At 43.1% G+C, this 24,605-nt stretch overlaps 3 protein-coding genes across 4 annotated transcripts in view; all 3 read left to right on the top strand.

The window, feature by feature from the left end:
* The window catches only part of MYBPC1 (myosin binding protein C1), a 105,538-nt gene extending 96,291 nt beyond the window's left edge, over window positions 1-9,247 (top strand). The window contains exons 25-27 of the mRNA XM_062202444.1: window positions 288-424; window positions 4,290-4,476; window positions 9,017-9,247. Of these exons, the coding sequence (XP_062058428.1) occupies window positions 288-424; window positions 4,290-4,476; window positions 9,017-9,117 (425 nt within the window). The 3' untranslated portion in view covers window positions 9,118-9,247. The remainder of the gene's footprint in view (window positions 1-287; window positions 425-4,289; window positions 4,477-9,016) is intronic.
* A 9,755-nt stretch (window positions 9,248-19,002) lies between these two features.
* Window positions 19,003-21,289, top strand: LOC133767987 (large ribosomal subunit protein uL23-like). Its single transcript, XM_062202443.1, has 2 exons — window positions 19,003-19,099; window positions 20,954-21,289. Exons 1-2 carry the CDS (start codon window positions 19,003-19,005, stop codon window positions 21,247-21,249), a joined length of 393 nt encoding a protein of 130 aa, XP_062058427.1. The 3' UTR covers window positions 21,250-21,289.
* A 2,500-nt stretch (window positions 21,290-23,789) lies between these two features.
* CHPT1 (choline phosphotransferase 1) overlaps window positions 23,790-24,605 on the top strand; it is a 34,416-nt gene continuing 33,600 nt past the window's right edge. For both annotated transcript variants that reach the window (XR_009866973.1, XM_062203040.1), the window contains exon 1: window positions 23,790-24,069. Coding sequence is in view for 1 of the 2 variants with exons in the window: in XM_062203040.1 (XP_062059024.1) it covers window positions 23,797-24,069 (273 nt within the window). In the remaining variant the exon portion in view is untranslated. The remainder of the gene's footprint in view (window positions 24,070-24,605) is intronic.

Here is a 24,605-nt window from a genome sequence, read left to right as displayed (position 1 = left end):
TTGAAGTTGAGAGTCAAAAACTGAATCCTGGTCTCCCACTTGGGTGGCAGGGACTCAACTACTTGAGGTATCTCTTGCTTCTTCCCAAGTGGGTACTAGCAGGAAGCAGGTCCAGGCATGGACCTAGGCACTTGGGTATGGATTGGGTAACCCCAGCTAGTGGCTTAGCCATTCGGCCAAACACCTGCCCCACTCAGGGAAGCTCTAATCGCGAGTAAAGTATGCCAAAAGGAATATATTCTCAAGCCAAATTTGTATATTTTAACATTTTAATGTTTGTTTTTAAGGTAAAATCTACAAAAACCCAGTGTATGAAGACTTTGATTTCACAGAGGCACCCATGTTTACTCAGCCTTTGGTTAACACCTATGCAATAGCTGGTTACAATGCTACCCTGAACTGCAGCGTAAGAGGAAATCCTAAGGTGAGGTTTCTCTATCACGTTAGTTACATTTGAGAATTGACCACAAAGTCCCTCTTTTCTAGTTGCCACATCACAGTTGGAAGTAATATAAACAAACTTTCAACTGCTATTTTTGTCTTTCTGGGATAGGTGGAGTGGAGGGTGCTGTTGGTGTTGGATAATTAGGTACGGTATTCAGATGCAGTAGTAAAAAAATGCTTACGTTTCTTCACTGACTGGAGGATACCTTTTAAGGACTAAGCAAGCCATCTACAGTTAGCCCTCTCTATTCGTGGGTTCTGCACCTGTGGACCCAATCAACCGTGGAGTGAAAAAAAGGTGTCCGTACTGTACAGACTTGTTTTTTCTTGTCATTATTCCCTAAACAATATGGCATAACAATTATTGACATAACATTTACATTGCATTGGATATTGTAAATTATTTATACATAATTTAATGTATATAGGAGGAGGTACATACATGATTTAAAGTATACAGGGGGAGGTACATAGGTTATATGCAAATACGATACCATTTTTATGTAAGGGACTTGAGTGTCCACTGATTTTGGTATTTATAGGTGTTCTGGAACCAATCTCTCTCTCTCTCTCTCTTTTTTTAAGATTTATTTATTTTATTATTTGAAAGGCAGAGTTACAGAGAGGCAGAGGCAGAGAGAGAGAGAGGAAGATAAAGAGAGAGAGAGAGGTCTTCCATCTGCTGGTTCACTCCCCATATGGCTGCAATGGATGGAGCTGGGATGATCTGAAGCCAGGAGCCAGAATCTTCTTCCAGGTCTCCCAAGTCGGGGCAGGGGCCAAAGGACTTGGGCCAACTTCTACTGCTTTCCCAGGCCATAGCAGAGAGCTAGATTGGAAGTGGAGCAGCCAGGACTCAAACTGGTGCCCCTATGGGATGCTGGCGCTTCAGGCAGCTGCTTTACCTGCTCACCACAGCGCTGTCCCCCCCATCTCCCTTGTATAATGGACGATGGTATTTTTTAAAAGAATTGAGGTGAGAAGTAACAAGATGTAATTAATATTGGTTGCTTCACGTGGAAAATTATGTGACAGTGTTGATTCAATAGTTCTGTAATAGATTAAACAGGAATTATCCTCTAAGGCAAGAGAGAATATAAAATATGCTTTTAAAAATGATTTATTTACTTACTTGAAAGGCAGAGTGACGGGACTGGGGATGAGGAGTGAAAGAGAGAGAGAGAGATCGTTCATCCACTTGTTCACTACCCAAATGACCACAATGGCTGGGGCTGGGCCAGGCTGAAGACAAGAACCAGGAACTCCACCCTAGTCTTTCACATGGATGGTAGGGGTCTAAGTACTTGGGCCATCTTCTGCTGCCTTACCAGGCACATTAGCAAGGAGCTGGACTGGAAGTAGAGAACCTGGGATTTGAACCAGCATTCCAACATGGGATGCCAGCTTTACAAAAGGCAGCTTAACATTCTGGGTCACAATACTGGCTTTATAAAATGTGCTTTAATATGGACACAGAGGGCTTAGAAGGGAGAGATTGCATCTAATAAAAGAGGTCTAGAAAACTTTTAAGGTTTTATGTTGTTGGCATTTCATGTTGTTGAATAAATGAATTTGCCAACTGAGATACACATCCATGAGCAACACTGAGGAAAAGTCTCCTAGAATTTTGAAAAGTTGCACACAGTGGTATATAAACTTTGAACATAAATAAGGACATCAAAGGGAGAAGCCAGACTGAGGATGGCAGGAAGATGGTGTTAACGTTTAACTGGAAGTGATGTTGGTCCATCCCAGAGGAAAGGATAAGTTTTCAGATAGAGAAGTTCACAGCACTTGGGAGAAAAGGCCAGGCTGTTATTCTTAGTCTAGGAGTACCAGACACAAAGGCGTGACTTTCCACACCTTGAAGTCAAAGCCCTAGAAAGGAATATCATTGAGCAAAGAGGGTGAAAAGCCAAGGACCAAGGTGTGAGCTTCAGGGAACACTCCCATTTGAAAGGAGGAAGAAGGAAGAAGACTGTGTGAAGAAGACAGAAAAGCTGCCATCTCTGGGTTCTGAGCAAGACAAAATAATAGAGGAGGTAGACTAGTGAATGTGGAGGGTATACAGTTACAGGAGGAGCCAACAGGAGAAGGGCCGGTGGTGTTGTTCAGAGGCCAAGGAGAATGGAATCCAGTTCCTAGGAGAGTGAGGTCATGATTTACCTTTCATTATAAGACCCATTCCCTCCAGATGATTACCAGAGAAGTCAGAGGGGAGATTAAGTGATAGGGAGGCATATGCAACCCATAAAGTATTAGGAGAGATTGTTAGGAAAAGAAGTGGAAAAAACAGATAGGTGGTCATGCACTTTGTGGGGACTTTCTTTTTTTGTTTGTTTGTTTGTTTGTTTTTTAACTTTTATTTAATGAATATAAATTTCCAGTGTACAGCTCATGGATTACAATGGCTTCTCCCTCCCATAGCTTTCCTCCCACCCGCAACCCTCCCCTCTCCCGCTCCCTCTCCCCTTCCATTTGCATCAAGATTCATTTTCAATTCTCTTTATATACAGAAGATCAATTTAGTATAAAGATTTCAACAGTTTGCACCCACATAGAAACACAAAGTGAAACATACTGTTTGAGTACTAGTTATAGCATTAAATCAAAATGTACAGCACATTAAGGACAGAGATCCCACTTTCTAAAAGACACTCAGGGTGGCGCTGTGGTGCAGCGGGTAACGCCCTGGCCTGAAGCACCGGCATCCCATATAGACAATGGTTCTAGTCCTGGCTGCTCCTCTTCCAATCCAGCTCTCTGCCGTGGCTTGGGAAAGCAGCAGAGAATGGCCCAAGTCCTTGGGCCCCTGCACCTGCGTGGGAGACCCTGAGGAAGCTCCTGGCTCCTGGCTTCAGATCAGCACAGCTCCAGATGTTGCGGCCATCTGGGGAGTGAACCAGCTGTTGGAAGACCTACCTCTCTCTCTGTCTCTACCTCTCTCTGTAACTCTGTCTTTCAAATAAATAAAATAAATCTTTAAAAAAAAAAAAAAAGACGCTCAGCAACATACAGGCTCTAAGATATGTTAACAGCATGGACCTACAGACTTTTTTTATTTTGAAAATAATTAATTGGCCGGAGCTGCGGCTCAATAGGCTAATTAATTCTCTGCCTGCGGCGCCAGCACCTCGGGTTCTAGTCCCGGTCAGGGTGCCGGATTCTGTCCCGGTTGCTCCTCTTCCAGTCCAGCTCTCTGCTGTGACCCGGGAGTGCAGTGCAGGATGGCCCAAGTTCTTGGGTCCTGCACCCACATGGGAGACCGGGAGAGGCACCTGGCTCCTGGCTTCGGATCAGCACGGTGTGCATTGTGGGGTGAACCAACGGAAAAGGAAGACCTTTATCTCTGTCTCTCTCTCACTGTCCAAAAAAAATTAATTAATTAATTAATTTAAAAAATAATTAATTGACAAATATTGTATAGGTTTGATATATGCAACGTGATGATACATATATGTTGTGTACTGAACAATTTAATTAACACATCCATCACCACCCATGCTGTACCTTAGCTGCTGGGAACTTGTGACTTTATAATTGAACATTTGTACCTGTGTACATCAAATTGAAATGCAACTGACTCCTTTTGGGAATTTTGCCCTGAAACTGTCCCCTGGACAAATCTGGCTTTCCTCTTCAGAACTGCTCTTCAGAATTGCTTTCTTGCCAAGTGCTAAGTGGAGTTTAATTTGACACAAACAGTGCTCAAGTCGATGTCTATTCTTCTTAGATGTGCTTTCTTTCCAAGCCACACTTTAAAATTCCGTGGCTGGCTTTGGCAGTCTATTAATATGCCGAGTACAGACACGTTTTGACCTAACTTTCTTCAATCCTAACTGCAGCCCAAAATAACCTGGATGAAAAACAAAGTTGCCATTGTGGATGATCCAAGATACAGGATGTTCAGCAACCAGGGGGTCTGTACTCTGGAGATTCGCAAGCCTAGTCCCTATGATGGGGGCACGTATTGCTGCAAAGCAGTCAATGACCTTGGGACAGTGGAGATTGAATGCAAACTGGAGGTGAAAGGTATGCCCTGTATGATCTTGTGTGTAGACTGAAGTTAAAGAAAATCATTTCATTATGCTCTTCATGCAAAATCCAAGCCATTTGGCAAACGCTCTTGAGTAGGATGGTGCTGGGAGAAGGGAGTTAGCCAGGCAAGCAAGGAGAGAAGACATCATTACATTCTGTGTTTACTCTGCTTTATTTCTTGAGGACTGCTTGATTATTTATCATATATTATATGATATTATATATTTATCATATATAACATATTTCTGTTTCTTGTTCTCGTTAACTAAAGGAATATTAATTTCAGTGGAATGTTAGTTTGTGTATAGCATAGTGAGAATGTATCAAGTCAAGGGACTATTAAGTCTGTGATATAGTCCATCTATAAACAGAGCCTAGTGCAAAAACTCATCTAAAGAAATGGTAATTAAGGGATTTACACTTTTAAATTAGTTTACTATTCTATGTATATGTGTATGTTTGCTAATTTAGTGTTTCATATTATACATCTAGAATACAACATAGCATATATTATATATAGGTTTTATGACATATTCTATGTAGTGTATAGAATATATTCTATGTTACATTTAGCATTATAACCAGTTGCTTTAAAAAACTCTGGAGAATCTTCACTTATAGGAATACATTTCATTTATATTAGTTTTCAGAGGTGTGGGAACTAATGTAGCCCACAAGATTTTTATGGTAGAAAAGTCTCAGTGTAATGTGCCATCTTATTTTTATATTCACTGACTATAATTTTATATTGAAGTTTTTTGACAATCAGCATATTTTGGAATGCCATGAAAACTCCTATAGAGAGTATTTATGATGAAATAATAGATGACATAATCCTAATATGTTTTCTGTCATTCTTAACTATATTTTTAGTCTGTGATAACCACAGTCTTTATTTTTCCTTCCTCCTTATTATGAAGAAATCATGATATAAAAGTCAGAAAAATGATTTTGTAAATATTTATTGTAGAAAAATCATAGTAAATGCTTAGGGTATTGACATTTGTAAGTCTTTTAATCTTGAATCTATGGTAAATACAGTAGAGAAACTTTTTCAACAAAATAGCTTCATCTTGTAACTTTTTGAAAGTGGTATTTTTTTCTTTTATTATTTCTGTCTCCAGACATGTAGTATGGTAGATTTACAATTGCATGATAGGAAAAACTTTTACATTTTTTCATCACAAATATGAAGTAACATTCTTAGAAAATTTCAAACGTTTATTATTGAGATGGTCCTTACAAATGTGAACATTATTTTGAGCTTTAAATAATTAAGATAGCAATTGTAAATAATCTGGTTCCTAAACTCCTAGCCTTATTAGTTCCAAGGTTTTGTTGATTTTTATGTTTCAATAATCCACAAAAAACAAATGAAGCAGATGGAAGATCTCTCTCTCTCTCTCTGTCTCTGTCTCTCTGTCTCTCTCATTTTCTCTCTGTGTGTCTTTGTAATTCTGCCTTCCAATAAAATTATTTTTAAAATATGAAAACAAATTAAAACAAACAACCAGTACCACTTATTTATGCTATGAAAATATCTGAATGTTACTTAGGGTATGAAAGGATGCTTTCACAAAAGGATCAATAGTTGAGGCCCTCCATAAGAGCAAATAATGTTATGTTTATAGATAATGTGTTGTTTTTAGTAGTTGCATGGTAAATTGTGGAATAATTGAATTTGATAATGAGAATAATGTATTCTGGCCCATACGTTAATAATAAGATGTCAACTGTGATACATTGTTAAAAGCTCTTGGTCCTAATAGTAAAGGTGAGATTGTTCATCATCAGGTTGTTATCTGATAATAGGTAACTTGAATCAAGTTAAGCTGTGAAAAAAAAAAAAAAGGTAAGAATGTCAACTGAGAATAAATAAACACTGGTACAAATATTCTAATTCTGCAGTGATATATCAAGGAGTAAATACCCCTGGACAACCAGTCTTCCTGGCGGGGCAGCAACAGGTTTAAAAAGTTCATATCCCACTGGATATTTCTACTTTCCGTTCCATTCCTCTTACATGAAAACGCACTTTGCATGTAAAGCTTGACTTTTTCAATTGCTTTTAATTGTATTTTTTAGCGGCTCATGGCATACGCAGTTTATGCCATGAACAAGGAAGGCCAAATTATTCAAGGATATTAAGTAAGGTAGAAACAGCTAGTGTCTGAAAACTGAATTCTGTACCACACGTGCCCAGTTATCAAGCCAGAAAGCTACATTTGATGATGACTTCATTTTATAAAATAAGACTTCAAACTTGAAAATTTATGACATTTAATATTTTCATTTTTCAGATGTAGAAAGGTATGCTCTTAAGGTTGTTGCAACATAGTTTCCTTAGATTCATGATTAAAATTCTTTCATGGTAAAATTAAGAAAATTGAAATTTTAAACATACTAAGTTATAAGAAAAAAACAGTTTTGGATATTTTTGATGGAGACAGAATGTAAAAATAGATCAATATTTAGAAACTTCCATATTTAAAATTTTCCAAGTATAAATCATCCATAGATATCTGTAACTTATTGGACATTTTTAAGGGAACCAATTATTTTCTGTTTAGGAAATTAAAAGGGAAGAAAATTCAGACCCCATTGCAAGATGTATTAGATAATAAATGAATCCTATGTTTTCCCCCATTTAGAAGAGCAAATTAAGAGTTCTTTGGGGCTAGAGAAGCAAATTTGATGTAAACTCTAATGATGTAAATCTATGTATGAGTTTACAGTATTTGCTTTCTGAACTTCCAATGATAATGTCAGCTTTCGAGAGAGGAAAAAATTAGGATTCTTTCTTTAAAGTTTTGTAGGTTATATAGTCACTTTGTAGCCTAAGTTTAAATTTTATGTTTATTTACACCAGTTCTGGATAAATTTTAGGGAATATTCTAGTCTAATATGTATACTTGATAATTTTGCCTTTTGGAATTTCAACATATATATATGTACACTAACACTTTGCCTATTGTCAAAGTTTTTCTTTTGTTGAAAAACACAATATATATATGTTGTAGGATGTCTTTTTTTTTTTTTTTTAAGCTAATAGTTTGGAAGCTCTTACCATAAATATTCAGATTGGCTTTGCCACCTATTCCAGCAAAGTGGTTGTGCATATTAATAAATGTTTTACATATTAATGTTCCTTTTGAAGTGACTGGATCCCTATCCTTCATTCCATGTGCTTCTATTTTCCTACATCTTTCACATGACTAAGGATTAATGAAATCGTCTCACCATAATCATGGCCATAATTTTATCCAACAAGTACTCAACTTTGGTGTTAGCACTTTATTAATGCTTACAACTTCTCTCTCTCTCTCTCTCTTTCTTTCTTTCCCTTAGTTGTAGCACAGTAAGGATTTTTGAATGTATATTGTCATCTAAGGTAAGCTTTCATATGGTTTTGGCATATGAAGCTTATGACTCTCATAAGCCATACCAAGCCTGTGGAGTATGGCATGATTTTCATTATGTAATCCAATGAAAATAGACTCTTTAAAATTGCTAACTTTGTAGTTTTAATTTGTATTTCAATATCCTAAAATTAACAGCTAGTGCTTATTCATCACAGCAGTCTCCTCTATTGACATGAAGCAAGTTGTTGAATGTGATAGAGCATGAATCAAAGCATTAACATAGATGAAAATGAATGATAGCCAAGCATTCTGAATTCTTTGCATCAAGGAATGGACGTGTACATAGTGGCATCATTTCTACCAATATGTGACTTGAGTTTTTTCTTAAAAAAGGAGAATGACTTTCTCAAATTTGCATTAAAGAAGTTTTAAGAATGTTCAAATGGCATGCTGTTTTGTCTGGACGTGAATTTTTAGCAAGTAGTGAAGCACTTTACTAGAAGACCATGAATTTCTGTAGTTCATGGTTCTCTCTTGAAGAGTACTTTCATTTCCAAATATAATTCAGAAACTCGGAAAGGTAGGTATGAAATCTTAATAGGGATCTCTCTCACCTTCAGAAGGTATTGGACAGCTCTTATATTTTTCAAAATTTTTTTTCAGTCTCTGCACTTTTGACAATGTGTAAATAGCCCTAGTTAAAAGGAATAGTGTTCTCTTTTCCAGTGTGCTTTAATCAGAACTTTCTGTGCTTAATTAAAAAGAACATTAACAAACTAGAAACAGATCTTCCTGCTGACCCATAACATGGTATGCACTGATTCTGCCATTAAGTCAGAACATTTCAGTCATTATCTATAGAGGAGTCACAAAGCCTCTTAAAGTGCAATACTTCCCAACCATGTAGGAATTTAAATTGCTTTTGGACAATAGTAGGGGGCAAAAAACTACTGTGGGTCTGCTGGGAACTTGCTTTTCTTCCTAGACGCCAAGTGCTTTAAATTCTAAATGTACTAAACCCAAGAGAAGATTTCCAGGCGGGGACTGAATGAATCTTTGTAACTAACGGGAGCATAATTAGTCCCATTTCCAGGCAGCTAGTCAAGAAGTATTATTTCAGAGACTTTTCCTTTGGAGTTTTGACTTCTCCCTTTCCTTTCTGTCCTCTCCAGGTGGGCTCTCCTTCTGCAGGCTCCTCTTGCAAGGTGTGCCTCCAAACATAATAGATTCCTATTTGCGAGATTTACAATCAAGCAATCCTGAGGAATACTGAGGGCCGGGCCATTGCCTCTTTGTACTCCGCTGTTGTGAAATCTGGTTGAAATGAGAAAGCGTTTTCTGTTTTCCCACCAGGCCCCCAAGTGTGGTCATTTTCTTTCCTCCCACTGTTGAAAAAAAAATGCACGGATTGCTTAATTAAAAATTGCAAATGAAATCTCACTTGAAGTCAACACTTTGGTCATTGTTGTCTGTTCTTGGTCACTATACTTTTCAAAAATGCAAGCTATAGACTAAGTTATATTTTAATTTAAAATAGTAGGTTGGAAATGCTTTGTTTTTCCTAGATTAAAAAGCATACTATAATATACCATGTTAGAATTCTGAAAATCCATCATTCTCTTGATCCAATAGCCTTCTCTAAGCAAAGCTGTTGTTTATTTCACACAGGCCTGCCTAACACCAGTTCTCTGTCCTTTTCCCATTTGAATTTAGTAAAGGATTTCTTAAAGCCTAACTTTCAAACAAAGGATAAGGGGAAATGTAGCCAGTGAATGGTGCAGTGGATCAGAAGTGTTTATGATGAAATGATGCCATGTTCATTTATGTGTCTGGGGTCATGTACTCAGACACAGAACTGAAGACAAAAGGCTGGGAGCCACGATGCTACCAAACTCACCTCTGACCTCCTTCATGTCAGTGGCAGGGCATTCTGGCCAAACCCACCAGAGCTCACTCCCAAGGAGCTAGTTATAGTGAGGGAGGGTGTTTGCAGATTACAGAGGAGTTACAGATTTTGGGTTCGCCGTTGGAGTTTGATGGAAACTTTGTGAAAAACCTAGTTACTGTGCAGTTATTTGTATGAGCCACTCATCATTTCAGCAACTCTCTTCACTCTTGGTGTAAGATTTCACTTAAAAGGGAAGTTGAAGCTGCTCAATCCATCTTCCCTCCTTCCTTTTTGGTCTTCTGTTCCCAGGGTTGAATATATTGTGACTGGGAAGGTGGATCCATAGGATCTCGGGATGGCATTTAAAAATACCTGTTCTGCTTCCTTTCTAGATCAGAGCTGGGAGGTTGTGACGGTGGCCATGGCTCTAGGTTGATGTGGATGTTCCAGGAAGTTGCAGTACATTTGGGAACAGCAAAAGAAAGGCTGCTGTGTGCACAAACTATGGCGGCTCCCTCTTTCTTTTCTGATTAGTTGATGATCTTGACTTTCTTTAAAAAAAAAAAAACTATTTATTTGAAATACAGAGTTACAGAGAGGCAGAGGCAGGGGGAGAGAGAGAGAGAGAGAAAAGAGAGAGGTCTTCCATCTGCTGGCTCACTCCCCAGATGGCCACAATGGCCAGAGCTGCACCACTCTGAAGCCAGGAGCCAGGAGCTTCCTCCAGGTCTCCCCGACAGGTGCAAGGGCCAAGGACTTGGGCCATCTTCTGCTGCTTTCCCAGACGATAGCAGAGAGCTAGATCAGAAGTGGAGCAGCCGGAACTTGAACTGGTGCCTATATGGGATGCTGGCACTACAGGCAGCAGCTTAACTCGCTATGCCACAGCGTAGGCCCCAGCATTCATTTTTTAATTGACTCCCAAAACATTCTATTCAGTTCAATTAATGAGTGCTTAATGTGTGTAGGAGGAAGGATTCAGCTTGAAACTCAATGAACAAGCCATTCATGCCTCCAGGGAAGGTATAACATGTAAGACTAGTACCTAAAGGGAGCCATATACAACAGGACAGGAGGCAGGGAGAAGGGAGTTCTATATGGATTCAGATTTAGATAATGTGATTTAGGTACTTGTCATTGTTGCCTAGCAACAACTCCTCCTTCCCCCAGCTCCCTCCCGCACCATTGGAAAAACATCAGATTCTGCATTTTCTGAGAAAGAGAGGCTTTTATTGCAGGCCTGAAAGGATATAGGCAGTAAATACCAACACCCATATCTCTCTCTCCATTTAGAAAGGGGTTGGGAGTTTACGGAGTTAAGTGTAAATAGGGCATAACTGGGAGAAACTAAGAGATGGAACAAACCAAGTGATGGAACACGATAGGTGCACAGGAGAGGGTAGAGAAAGTCCTTTGCACGTGCACATTACCAAGTCATGCTTCTACAGCAGTTGCCTGTTCAAAGACGGCTGCTGTAACTTTGGTGGAGCTGTGTCGTCATCCTCAGAGCAATGAATTGTAAGGGCCCTCTCTGTCAGTTTGATTGCTCTGCAAATTTTACAATTTTGATTGTAGCTGGTTCCATTTAGTTTAATCAGGAAGCCTAAAAACAACAGCTCAGCAGACTTTTAGCAAAGATAACTATTATGGGGTGGCCAGTTTTTATGCAACGGGCAGGTTATTGGCTATTATGGGCTGTTAGTATGTTAGTAGGGAAGATTGCTGCTAAGCAAGCAGTGGGAGATCCTTTACTGTCTAAGGCTTCGTTGTTGTCAATGTGTGTATCCTACAAGGCTGGCAGACAGGACATGCTATATAGCCTCATGTCTTTAATCCAATTACATGACTCTGAGCACCACATCAACTAGGGAGATTGAGAAATTTTCTGTCCTTGGGGATCCTATCTCAGCTTTAGATTCTGGGGTCAATTGGACTTTCCTGGTGGCCAAAAAATGGAAAGAAGAAAAGGCCTCTGGTCTACACTGGTGACTGTACCAAAGCTGCGGTCCTACCCACAGTGGTCATCAAAGACAGGAGACTCCAAACTTCCCTGACACCTGTGGCCTGGGGTCTTTCAGCCTCCAAGGCCATAATTTGGCTGTTGTATTAGGTTCTCCAGAGATACAGGATAAACAGGAGACAGGAGGGAGTGAGAGAGTATGGTGGGAGGGGGGCAGGTTTAAGAGATGTATTATAAGGTATTGATCATGCAGTTATGGAGGCTGAGAAGTCGCATGATCTGCCACCTTCAAGGGGGAGACCTGGGCAGACCAGCAATGTAATCAGAGGTCTGAAAGCCAGAGAGCCAACAGTATATACTCCAGTCTGGGTCTGTACACCGAGAACCAGGAGTGCTGAGGGCCATCAATGGACTGGATGATGCCCTGACACCTATGCCCACTGGGGAAACCATGTGCTGGACTCAGTCTACTAAGTTGAATACTAACCTCATTTGAAACACTCTCACAGACATACCCAGAAATAACATTTATCCAGCTCTCTGAGCATCCTGTGGCCCACTCAGGTTGATGCATAAAATTAACTGCCATAGCTATTCACCAACTACATTTAAAGCTATGTTTTATGGGGACATTGGACAGTTACACTGTTCGGTATCAGACTTGAGTGAGAAGGGCCTCCACACTTTCAAGAGCTTTATCCTGGCCGTTTTCTTCCAGCCATGTCTCCACAAGAGAGGGAGTACATAGATCCAAGGGAATGGGCTTACTTGGAACCCTGATCACACTGCTCCTTCTCATATACTGCACCCACTTTTAGGGCCTTTCCCCCTAGGTGCAGTCATCCCCAAGGAAGCACCAAGTATATCCCTAAGGAAGCACCAAAGTGGCCAGTATATGCCCCTGAGGGCCCAAGAGGTGTCCTAGAAGCACATATGTGCCAGGGGTTTGGGGAATGGGGGATGTAACTAGAGCTTGGGCACGAGGCTGAGGCATCTACACATGTGCATCTAAGAGCCCTCATAGTGTGGTGCAGGGAGGAGCCAGGATGCTCAGAGCAGGGAGAACAGAGACTGGCAGTGAGCCATGACATTCTGGCAAGTATCACTGAAGAATCTGATAATTCTTCATTGAAACCTGACTTCTGAATAATGGAGGATACAACTAGCTTGTTAACCATCTGTCAACTTGATTTATATAACTTCTAAATATTTATTCATATGGGCTCTAAAAGTTCAAGGTCAGCCAGCACCCAAACACCTTTGTTTTCCCTGTACCTCCTCCTCCCCTTCCTAGCCAACGTCACTCCTCACTTCCTCCTCTCCACTCACCAAGCTGGAGGCCTGACCCTCTATCTCCTTCTTCACTCAAATTCTCTCGCTTAGAATTCTAGAAATACAAATTTGGCTTCTCTTAAGAGTAGGAGCAAAATAAAGATTTATAAGGCCATACAGTCTTCTTACCAACTCTGCCTATACTGTTAATTGATGCTAAATTAAACTCTATGTTTATTGTATTTCTTTATTTTGGTGGGGTCACTTAATTATCATCCTTACACCAAAGATTTAAGTTACTGCTACATGCAGGTGTTTACAAAATCCTTTATGATTAAACTTTGATAACCTAGAATGGATTAGAGAAACAAACCTGTTAATGAAACAACCGGTTCTCCTGGTTCTAAGGGCTGTCATCTCCTTCTTAAAGTCACCTGATCATCTCTCTCTCTCCGCAAATGCACTGGCCTGAGCAAACTCTGGCCTAGCTGAATATTTTTTTTTTTCTATCTGGAGTAGATTACCAGAACCAAAATACCAGGGAGGTGATAGGGGCAGTTAAACACTCACAGGGGGAGACCTAGGGGTGACTTGGAGGCACTGCCTGACTCAAATTAAAATCATTAAAGAAAAACCCTTGCCCTGAAGTGTACAATCAACCATAGCTGCTTGTTTCCCTAAGCAACAGCTTTAGAATGAGTTTCTGATCTTTATAGGTAAGCACTTACACAGCTACCCACATGCAAGAGATTCACTCCTTCCACTCCCATGGAAGAAGAACTCAACCCACACTTTCATTCTACTCTTCACACCCAGGAAAACATCTTAAAAACATTAACAGTCGATTTTTTTAAAATCTTGGCTTAAAATTTTTTAAGTTAATTTAAAAAAATGCCTAAGAATTACCAGCTAGGCTGTGGCAGAGAGGAGCCAGTCTACAGACTTTGGAAGGCATCTTTCTTGGACAGTTGTAACAGGGCTATTGGAAGACAGCCATGTTTCAAAATAAACTAAAGCTGGTTTCAAGTCATGTGGCCGTGTGGAAAGTTCCAGGTACTAAAGAGCCAAATAAGTATTCCCTGAAGCCTGTAGGGTGAAGTGCGGTTAGGTTGGTCATCCCAGCCCATGCCTGGGTGTCCACTGGAGGGCTTCATGAATTTAGTTTCCATTCTTGGATTTGTTAGCAGAGAGCAGGTCCTCCTCGGATACACATTCCTGCTATTGTGACCCTGAATTTACTTTCTGAGAAAGAGAACGGTTACTATACATTATAGGCCTATAAGGAGAAAGGGGCAGGTGATGCCAAAGTCCAAATCAATCCAATTCAGAAAGATTTGAGAATTTATGGAGCTGGGGCAATTGGACTGGAATGGGGTGAAACAAAGCAACAGAACATGATAGATGTAGAGAAAAGGGGTGCTGTAAATCCTATGAACATGCTCCTTGACAAATCATGTTTGTCAATACATCACATGTTCAAAGATGGCTCTGAAATGTCATCAGAGTAACATTATAAGGAAACTCACTCACCAGTCTGAGTCAGTCAGCACAGGCTCCAGCTAAAAGCTTGGCTCAACCAGTTCTGTCCAGTTTTATCAGGGACCCTGGAAAGACTGATCAGCAGGTTTTTTTGTTTGTTTGTTTGTTTGTTTTGTTTTGTTTGTTTTTTTCACAAAGAAAGCTATTATGATATTGAAGTTACTGGGTTGGCAAATGGCTGTTATGAACTCGTGGTGGGTTAGGGAGACTCAGAAAGCTTGTTGTTAAGCAAGGGGAAGAGAGATTCTTTATTATCCACAGTTTCACATCAGGAGGAACCAACAAGCTGAACGAACTTGGCATAGCAATTGGTAGTTACCATTAGGAGACAGGGCCTCTATGTGAAGATGACTTTTATGCACTTCATGATGGTTCATAGTCAGGGCTCAGTAGACCTTAGCTAGGAGTAGAAGTAGGAGTTCATGGGTGAAACAAGTTGTTCGTCGGGTCTTTCTGTGTTTGTTCTGCCAATGACAAGCTTGGACTCTGGCCCAAACTCTGCCTTTAGTAACTCACTCCCTTAAGGACAGGCTGGGAGGGGGTGACAAGAGAGGGCTTGGTGAAGGCCAAGACCAACAAGCAGCATCAAGCAGGAGGGAGGGCAGATTAACACACTATTATTTGCTCAGAGGGAAGGGCAGTCAAGAGCAGCCAGAGAAAGGAAGCCAGTCAAGAAACTAAAGAGGAAAGAGCAAAGAGAAAATCAACAGCAAAAAGAGCTCCTATTTATCTGCTTCATAAACATTAGCTCGGTGACAGTTTCTTAACCCTTCCATCACTGCTCGGTTCCTCTTGGCAAAAGAAAAGAAAACCACGGGGAGAAGGCAAGAGAGCCTGAGGCACCTGCCAAAGCATCCCCACATGGATTGTATTTTATCCCCCCATGGTTGTATTTTATTCTATGATATATGAGTTTATTTTGATATAAAAGTATTTTCTGCTCCAAGATCTTCAAATGGAAATTTGTTTCTCCAAGCATATTGTCAGAAAGTTAAAGGTTTTCTTGTCTGGGGAGCACAGTATTTTCTTAGAAAATCCTCAGCACCCAGAGCAGGTATTTGGCCTAGTGGTTAAGACATCAGTTAGAAAGTTGGCGCTGTGGCATAGCAGGTAAAGCCGCTGCCTGCAGTGCCAGCATCCCATATGAGTGCTGGTTCGCGTCCCGGCTGCTCCACTTCTTATCCATCTGTCTGCTATGGCCTGGGAAAGCAGTAGAAGATGGCCCAAATCCTTGGGCCCCTGCACCCACACGGCAGACCTGGAAGAAGCTCCTGGCTCCTGGCTTTGGATCGGCACAGCTCCAGCTTTTGCAGCCAATTGGGGAGTGAATCAGCAGATGGAATTTCTGTCTTTCTGCCTCTCCTTCTCTCTCTGTGTAACTCTTTCAAATGAATAAATACATCTTTTTTTTTTTTTTAAAGACATCAGTTAAGATGTCTATGTCCCATATCAGAGTACCTAGGTTCAATACACGGTATAGGTATTGAACCAGGCTCTGGCTCCTGACTCCAACTTCTTACTAATGCTGCCCTGGAAGGCAGTAGTGATGGCTCAAGTGATTGGGTTCCTGCCACTCACATGGGAAACCTGAACTGAGTACCCAGCTCCTGGCTTCAGCTTCAGTCAAGGGCATTGCAGGCACTTGGAGAGGGAACCAGAGGATTGGAGTGCTCTCTCTCCGTGACTCACATGTTCTCTCTCTCTCTCTCTCTCTCTCTCACACCCCTCTGCCTCTTAAATAAATTTTAAAAAGCAAAAAACCAACACCTCCACCAAAGACATAAAAGCAAACCTCAAGTACACTGTAGATAGTATATAGTTGGTATAAAACATCTTTTAAATTTATAATATTTTAAATATCTATCTCTTCCTTTCTCTGAAAAGAAGCGCCTCAAGAAAATTTGAGTCCTGCTGATCTTTCTCATCCTTTAATTGCCTCCTGAGTCCTTTCTTCCTTCTACCCATCCCCCTTCCAGTTGGGGCTCCAGGGGCTGGCTCACAGTAGTGCCCCAACCCAAGACTTCCATGACTGTGCGCTTTAGTCCTTCGTTATTCAAAATGTGATTTCATGGCTAGCAGCTTTGGTCACCCAGGAGCTGTTCAGAAATGAAACTCTCTCAGGCCCTGCCCCAGATCCACAAAGTTGGCATCTGCGTTTTAACAAGATCCCTGGTGATTTGTGTGCTTATTTATATTTAGGGGCCTGAGCTCCAACCCTCTTTCCGTCTAGTTCTTTGTGTGGATTAAAAACAAAATATTTAATTTTTTTTTTTGACAGGCAGAGTGGACAGTGAGAGAGAGAGACAGAGAGAAAGGTCTTCCTTTTTGCCGTTGGTTCACCCTCCAATGGCCGCCGCAGCTGGCGCATCGCGCTGATCAGAAGGCAGCAGCAGGTGCTTCTCCTGGTCTCCCATGGGGTGCAGGGCCCAAGAACTTGGGCCATCCTCCACTGCCTTCCTGGGCCACAGCAGAGAGCTGGGCTGGAAGAGGGGCAACCAGGACAGAATCCAGCGCCCCGACCAGGACTAGAACCTGGTGTGCCGGCGCCGCAGGCGGAGGATTAGCCTATTGAGCTGCGGCACCGGCCAATATTTTGAATGTATTTGCAAATCAAAGAGAGGGAGAGGAGGAAGAGTGGGAGATTTATTCTATCCACTTGTTCACTCCCCAAATGCCTGCAACAACAAGGGTTGCACCAGGCTGAAGCCAAGAGCCAGGAATTGAATCTGGGTCCCCAGAGTGGATGGGACTTAAGTACTTGAACCATCGCCTGCTACATTTTAGGGTGCACATTAGCAAGAAGCTGGAATCAGAAGCAGAGCTAGGGCTTGAATCCTGGACTTGTACCCAGGTACTACAGTGTGGGATGTGGGTGCCAAATCCTGCCCCTTGCATGGGTATTTATTTGTGGCCATTCTCTCTCAGCTGTTCCAGAAGAAGGGCATTCCGATCAAGTATCTGCTCACAAGTTATTCCTGATAGTGACCTAACCTAAATGTAAGTGTGACTTAACCTGTTACTCCTAAAAGTTCTAACCCCCAGGCAGGATTAACTCATGGGATTTCAGGCAACCCAGCTTGCTGAAAAAGGAATTTTTGATGAAGAGGTTTTCCTCTAGTGCTCCTCAAGTCTACCATGGAAAACACATTAAAGCATTAGGATGCAAACTCAGAAGAGGATAATGAATAAAGATGACTCGAGGATATACACAAGACTGAGGCATAAGAACTGTATCTCTGAGGGAAACCAGCTTCCTTAACCTGCAATTGCTTTTGCAATTTCAGATAAAAAAGATAATTACAACATCTCAGGGGTTCTATTATGAAATTTTGTTTTCTGATTTTGTCCAGGAACTTAAACATTTCTAAAGAGGAGAGTAAAAGTTTTAGTCAATCTATTGTGGAATATATTGCACATCTACCTACGTATTTTGTAAGCTCCTATAGTCCCATTAAACTTGGACAAAGTACAAAACTATAAAAACAAATTAAATCAAAGTAAATGAAATAAAAGCAAGAATCTATACTACAGAGCCTAGGTAATCATAGTTACTCCAGTTTGTAGGTCGAAAGTACAGAATTCTAAACAATTAACACAGGTACCTTGACTCCTTGAATTATACTATTCTGCAAGTGCATCCAGGTTCTTGATTACAACCTGTGTCTTTTTTCAAACCAAGGTAAGTCAGTGGTTTTTTGTGTTTTGTGGGTTTTTTTCTTTTGCTTGTTTATTTTATTTATTTTAAAGAAAGAGAGAAAGAAAGAGAGAGAGAGACAGAGAAGGAGAGCGCTCCCATGTGCTGTTCACTACCAGGATGGCTGCAGCTGGCAGGTTTGGGCCAGGCTGAACCCAGAAGCTAGAAACTCAATCCAAAACTTCCCGTGTGGGTGGCAGGGACCACATATTTAAGCCATTATCTGCTGTCTCCCAGGGTTGCATTAGCAGGCAGCTGGAGTCAGGAGCAAGAGCCAAGACATAGACCCAGAAACTGTGATACAAGATGTGAGTGTCCCAGGCAGTATCTTAATCACAGTGCCAAATTCCCACCCAGTCAGAGGGGCTTTTTTTTTTTTTTAAGGATTTATTTATTATTTGAAAGGCAGAGCTACAGAAATAGAGATAGAGATAGAGATAGAGATAGATAGAGAAAGAGAATGAGAGAGAGAGAGAGAGAGAGAGAGAGATCTTCCATCCTCTGGTTCATTCCCCAAAATGGTGGCAACAGCTGGGGTTGGGCCAAGCTGAAGCCAGGAGTGAGGAGCTCCTTCTTGGTCTCCCACATGGGTGGCAGGGGCCCAAGCACTCAGGCCATCTGCTGCTGCCTTCCCAAGTACATTGTAGGGAGCTGGATCTGAAGTGGAGCAGCCAGGACTTGAACCGTTGCTCCCATTTGGGATGCCAGCATGGCAGGCAGAAGCTTAACCTGCTGCACCAGCATGCCTGCTCACAGTGGGTTTTGAAGTGGTTTATTCCACCATAGCTATATGTAATATGGCTATATGAGACTGTGCAACATTTTGTGGGAAGTTAGCTTAGATGTAGAGGATGTTGAGGAAGGCTTGAAATATGAGAGAAAGTTACACCAAAGAACCAGCAGTAAGACCAAGAGCCTAAAGTAAGATGTCCTTCTCCTTTGGGAAAGGAACTCAAGTTTAGCTAAACAAATAAAAACTGATGTATGCCTATAAGTATGGATTTTTTTTTTTTGAGAGAGGCAGAGTGGACAGTGAGAGAGAGAGACAGAGAGAAAGGTCTTCCTTTTTGCCGTTGGTTCACCCTCCAATGGCCGCTGCAGCCGGCACATCTCGCTGATCCAAAGCCAGGAGCCAGGTGCTTCTCCTGGTCTCCCATGCAGGTGCAGGGCCCAGGGACTTGGGCCATCCTCCACTGCACTCCCTGGCCACAGCAGAGAGCTGGCCTGGAAGAGGGGCAACCGGGACAGAATCCGGCGCCCCAACCAGGACTAGAACCCGGTGTGCCGGCGCCGCAAGGTGGAGGATTAGCCTGTTAAGCCACGGCGCTGGCCCTATAAGTATGGATTTGTTAGATTATTATCATAAGGGGAGGCTGGGCAAAGGATCATAGTGCTCTCTTTGTACTATTTTTGCAACTTCCTCTAAGTCTATAATTATTTCAAAATAAAAAATTTAAAAAATTATGGCTGCTTACTGGGTACGAAGCATTGAGGCATGCACTCAGTGCAGGGATCCTATCCTGGGACTCATTGAGCTTGGTGCACAGGCAGATCAATACATAAATAAATGATCAAAGTTAGACTGAGTTACAAGGCAAAAGTGTGGCAGCAGGATGGGTCCCATTGCAAGAATCTGAGTAGTCGCCTTAAAGAAGGTAGAATTTTTCTTTTTTTAGATTATTTTATTTATTGGAAAGGGAAAGTTAGAGAGAGAGAGAGAGAGAGAGAGAGAGAGAGAGAGAGAGGTCTTCCATCTTCTGGTTCACTCCCTGAAAGGCTGCAATGGCTGGGGCTGGGTCAGGCTGAAATGAGGAGCCAGGAGATTCTTTTAGGTCTCCCATGTGGGTGCAGGGGCCCAAACACTTGGGCCACCTTCCACCGCTTTCCCAGGCACATTAACAGGGAGCTGGCTCAGAAGTGGAACGGCAGGGACTCACTGGTGCCCATGCAGGATGATGGTGCTGCAGGAGGCAGTTTAACCTGCTACAACACAATATCAGTCCCAGAAGGGGGAAGGTTTTGAGGTGATAAGGGTTGGAGAGTACTCTCTCAAGAAGGAACAAATGAGGGAAAGCTCAAGGACCCATGGAGAATGGGAATTGGTCTTCTCTGAGGATAAAGAGGTTTGGGAGGTAAGACTACTAGGGTAGGTTAGGTGTTTAAGTGCCAAGCAAGGGAGGTTGGACTTTGTATCAGATTTTATTTTATTTTTTATTTATTTATTTTTTAATTTAATGAATATAAATTTCCAAAGTATAGCTTATGGATTACAATGGCTACCCCCCCCCATCACTTCCCTCCCTGCCGCAACCCTCCCCTTTCCCTCTCGCTGTCCCCTTCCATTCACATCAAGATTCATTTTCAATTCTCTTTATATACAGAAAATCAGTTTAGTATATATAAAGATTTCAACAGTTTGCCCTCACATAGCAACACAAAGTGAAAAAATACTGTTGGAGTACTAATTATAGCATTAAATAACAGGGAAGACACATTGATCTTAGTATATTTAGGACAATAATTATTTATGTAATATTTAGAATGGATTGGAATGGCACAAAACCTATATGATATATAGAAACTTAGCCATCTAAGTTGTCTAATACATATAATTTAGTAGGTGGCATTTGGTAGTGGTTACAAGCGTAGGTGCAAGAATCCAACTGCATGCACTCCAATGCTGGCTTTACCATTATCCTACCTGTAGTGGGCAAACTATTGAAGCTTGCTATACCCCCAATTTCCTCATCTATAAGATGGGGAAAATAATGGTAACCCCAGGAGAAACAAGCTTGACCACTATGTCATCATCAAGTTCCCCCTGACCACGGAGTTGGCCATGAAGAAGATAGAAGGCAATAACACACTGGTGTTCATTGTGGATGTCAAGGCCAACAAGCACCAGATCAAACAAGCTGTGAAAAAACTCTATGACGTTGATGTGGCCAAAGTCAACACCCTGATCAGACCTGAGAGAGAGAAGAAGGCATATGTGCGGCTGGCTCCTGACTATGATGCTCTGGACGTTGCCAACAAAATTGGGATCATCTGAACTGAGTCCAGCTGGCTAATTCTAAATATATGTTTTTCCACCATAAAAAAAAAAAAAGACCTCTCTCTCTCTCTCTTTGTGTGTGTGTGTGTGTCTGCCACTACCTCTCTGCCACCACCTCTCTGTGACTCTGCCTTTCAAATAAATAAGTAAATCTTAAAATAAAAATAAAAATTAAGTGTAGCTAGAGCGCATTAACTCCTCACTGCTAGATTCAACTTGGGATTATAAGTTTAATTACATGAAAATATCACAGTTTACTTACCCATTCATGGTGGATATTTAGGTTATTTTAAGCTTTTTGTTATCATATCTGCAAAGGTGCTGTGAATACTATTATTATATCCCCTAGGATACAATGTGCAAGAATTTTTCTAGATATTCTCCTGGCTTGGAATTGTGGGGTCACAGACTATGTTTCCCAGATAATAAGATTGTTTTGCAAATTGCCAAACCCATCTATTTCTCCCTCGTTAACACTTGTGCTTAGGTAGGCCCTGCGATGAAATTCTGGCCACTGAGATAAACAAGTGTATCTGGGATTTAGGGAAAGTTGGCTGAGTGGTATCCATTAATTTCCTAGCCTCTTCCTCTTTGCTGCTCTTTAAAAGGCAAACAGGATGGCTGGAACCCTAGCTGATATTCTGAATCATGAAACGACGTGGTAGACACAAACCAAAGATATTAGACTAGAAAGACAGAGGGCTTCCTGGTGACCACATTACTGCCATACCACTCTGTACTGTGAATTATAGACTTCTTTTATGAGAGACAAATGCGTTTCTATTTTGTTTACATTACCATGGTTTAGGTTTTTGCTATAGGTATTTCAACATAAACCCAATGGATTATTTTTGTTTCTTATTCTTTTTAAGTGTTCTTTATGTAAGCAAGGTACTCTCATTGTGGATTTTATGGGAAATATCTCAATTTATGGCTTTCCATGTTCTTGATGCCTTTTGGTATACCTTAGAAATTATCTTCAATGTGTCTGAGTTTGTTCATCTGGGGCTGGATTTTTCCTTGAATTATTCATGCCACTGGTAAATTAAAGAGTAGATCATCCAAGTTCACTGCACATAAAGCCTGCAGAGTTAAAAGTGATCTCTGTCATGTTGGTTTCTCCCCTGCTTTGTTAGCATCATTTTTCACATTGAATATTAGGAGACGTGTCCGGTGAATGGTCTACGGATACTCTCACACAGCTCCAAGGCAGGGGTATTGCCAAACTTTCTGTAATGGACCAGGTAGAAAATACATTAGGCTTTGCAGGCTGTATGTTCCCTGAGAGAGCCCTGCTGCCTTCGTAGGGCGAAAGCAATCGAACAACATGTAAGGAACAAACATGGCTTTAGTCATAGCACTGAAATCTGAACTTCATATCACAAAATATCATTCTCTTGATTTTTTGCCCAATTATTTAAAATTGTAAAAATCATACTGAGCTTGTGGGCTGGGTTTGACCTGCAAGTAGCCTATTTTTGACCTCTCTTGTGATGCAGCTGTGATTGCCTTAGAAAAATGCCTGGAGGTCAGAACTGGGAAGGGAAGAAGAAGGTAAGCGACAGGTGTGTCTCAGGCGGTGCAGTATGTCGGTTTATGACACACTGTCTCCTGTCCAAATGGCTGCATTGTGAGGTAAGGAGCTGGGGAACTCCCATTGGGTGGCAAGTGAGCTTGGTCCACGCCGCGGTGAAAGGACACTCGTGGATTCCTGCCCTCTACTGCAGGGCAGAAAAGTGCGTGCAAAAGATCCATTGTGGTTGGTTTCGGATGCTCTGAAAATCAGGCCTTTGGGGTTCAACCATTGAGTCCCCTTGTTAGTGTTTCCAAGCTTTGATTTTTTAATTTCAAACCTTAGTCTCCGAACCTGCGGTGAAGGTTCTCTTAGAACCTGGACCAGCAGAGGGTAGGGCCGCCTGTCTCCATGTTGGGACAGAATTGTTTACCAAGCGGCACAGATGGGGCCATCATGTCGGCGACCCAAGACCTGCAAACTCGTGTGCTTAATTAAAAAAAAAAAAAAAAATTCCAACTCCTCAGGCGGCGTAGTCCTCCACAGGTTGGCACAACCAGAACACGGACACCCCAAGCGGTGTGCCCACCTCCCCCAGGTAGAAGGAGCGGCTCTAACCATCCAGCTAGCGAGAGGACTTTTCCCAAGGACCCGGTTATCAGACAGCCAGGGCAAGAAACCCAGCCCTTGGAGACAGGTGCAGGCGGCCACCGGGCAGTCGGGACCCGCGCGCGCCCACGGGAGAGTTACGGAGCGCGAGCCCTACGGCGACCCGCGGGCGTGTCGGGGCGGGCCCAGGCCCCGCACACCTCCCACGCGCGGCCCCAGCCCCGAGGCCCCGCCCCCGGCGGCGGCCCCACGGCTTGTGGGCGGGGGCCCCGGGACCAGGGGGCGGCGGCGGCGGCGGCGCGGCCTGACCCCACCGCGGCCGCGCGGGCCGGACCGGCGCAGGCCCCGGCCGCGAGCCCCACCCCGCGTCGCTCCCCGCCCCTGGGGGCCGGCTCGGGCTGCGCTCGGGCCCGCAGGCGGCCATGGCGGCGGGCGCCGGGGCCAGGCCGGCGCCGCGCTGGCTGAAGGCGCTGGGCGAGCCGCTGAGCGCGGCGCAGCTGCGGCGGCTGGAGGAGCACCGCTACAGCGCGGCGGGCGTGTCGCTGCTCGAGCCGCCGCTGCAGCTCTACTGGACCTGGCTGCTCCAATGGATCCCGCTCTGGCTGGCGCCCAACTCCATCACCCTGCTCGGCCTCGCCATCAACCTGCTCACCACGCTCGTGCTCATCGCTTACTGCCCCACGGTCACCGAGGAGGTAGGGCTGACCGCCCGGCGGCGGCCGCGGCGGACGGGAGCCCCCAACTGCCCCCTCGTTCCCCCGCCCGAGCCCGGCCCCTCGCGCGGCTCAGCCTTCCCGGGGCCGTGGAGGGGCGGACGCGGCCACTGCCCCGCGTACAGTATCGGTCCCGAGCCTCCCGGGGCCACCTACGGGCTGTCATGCCACTGCCCCAGTCCCGTGACCATCCGGAGCCTCCACCGGGCAGCGGAGGGGCGTCAAGGTCACTGCCCCACGCCCGGGTCCGTGGGTCCGTGCAGTCGCTCCCGGGGGCCGCCAAGCCCTCCCTCCGGAGCCAACCTGTGGATGCACCGGCTGCCCGGCGGGGCGGGGCGACTCGGCGCGCAGCGCCCGGACACCCCCACCTCCATCTCTGACCTGCCTGGCGCAAGGACTTGTGGCCGGGTTGGCCAAGCCCGAGATGCCCTTTGGACACTTGTATAATCTGTTTCTCAAAAGGGTGTACTAGTGAACTTGAAATAGCTGGTAGCTCTGATCAAGTGCAAGTTACTTTT

The sequence above is a fragment of the Lepus europaeus genome, chromosome 10 (assembly GCF_033115175.1).
Source record: "Lepus europaeus isolate LE1 chromosome 10, mLepTim1.pri, whole genome shotgun sequence".
NCBI classification, from domain to species: domain Eukaryota; kingdom Metazoa; phylum Chordata; class Mammalia; order Lagomorpha; family Leporidae; genus Lepus; species Lepus europaeus.
The sequence above is the reverse complement of the archived record's forward strand: the minus strand, read 5'-3'. Positions and strand labels throughout refer to the sequence as shown.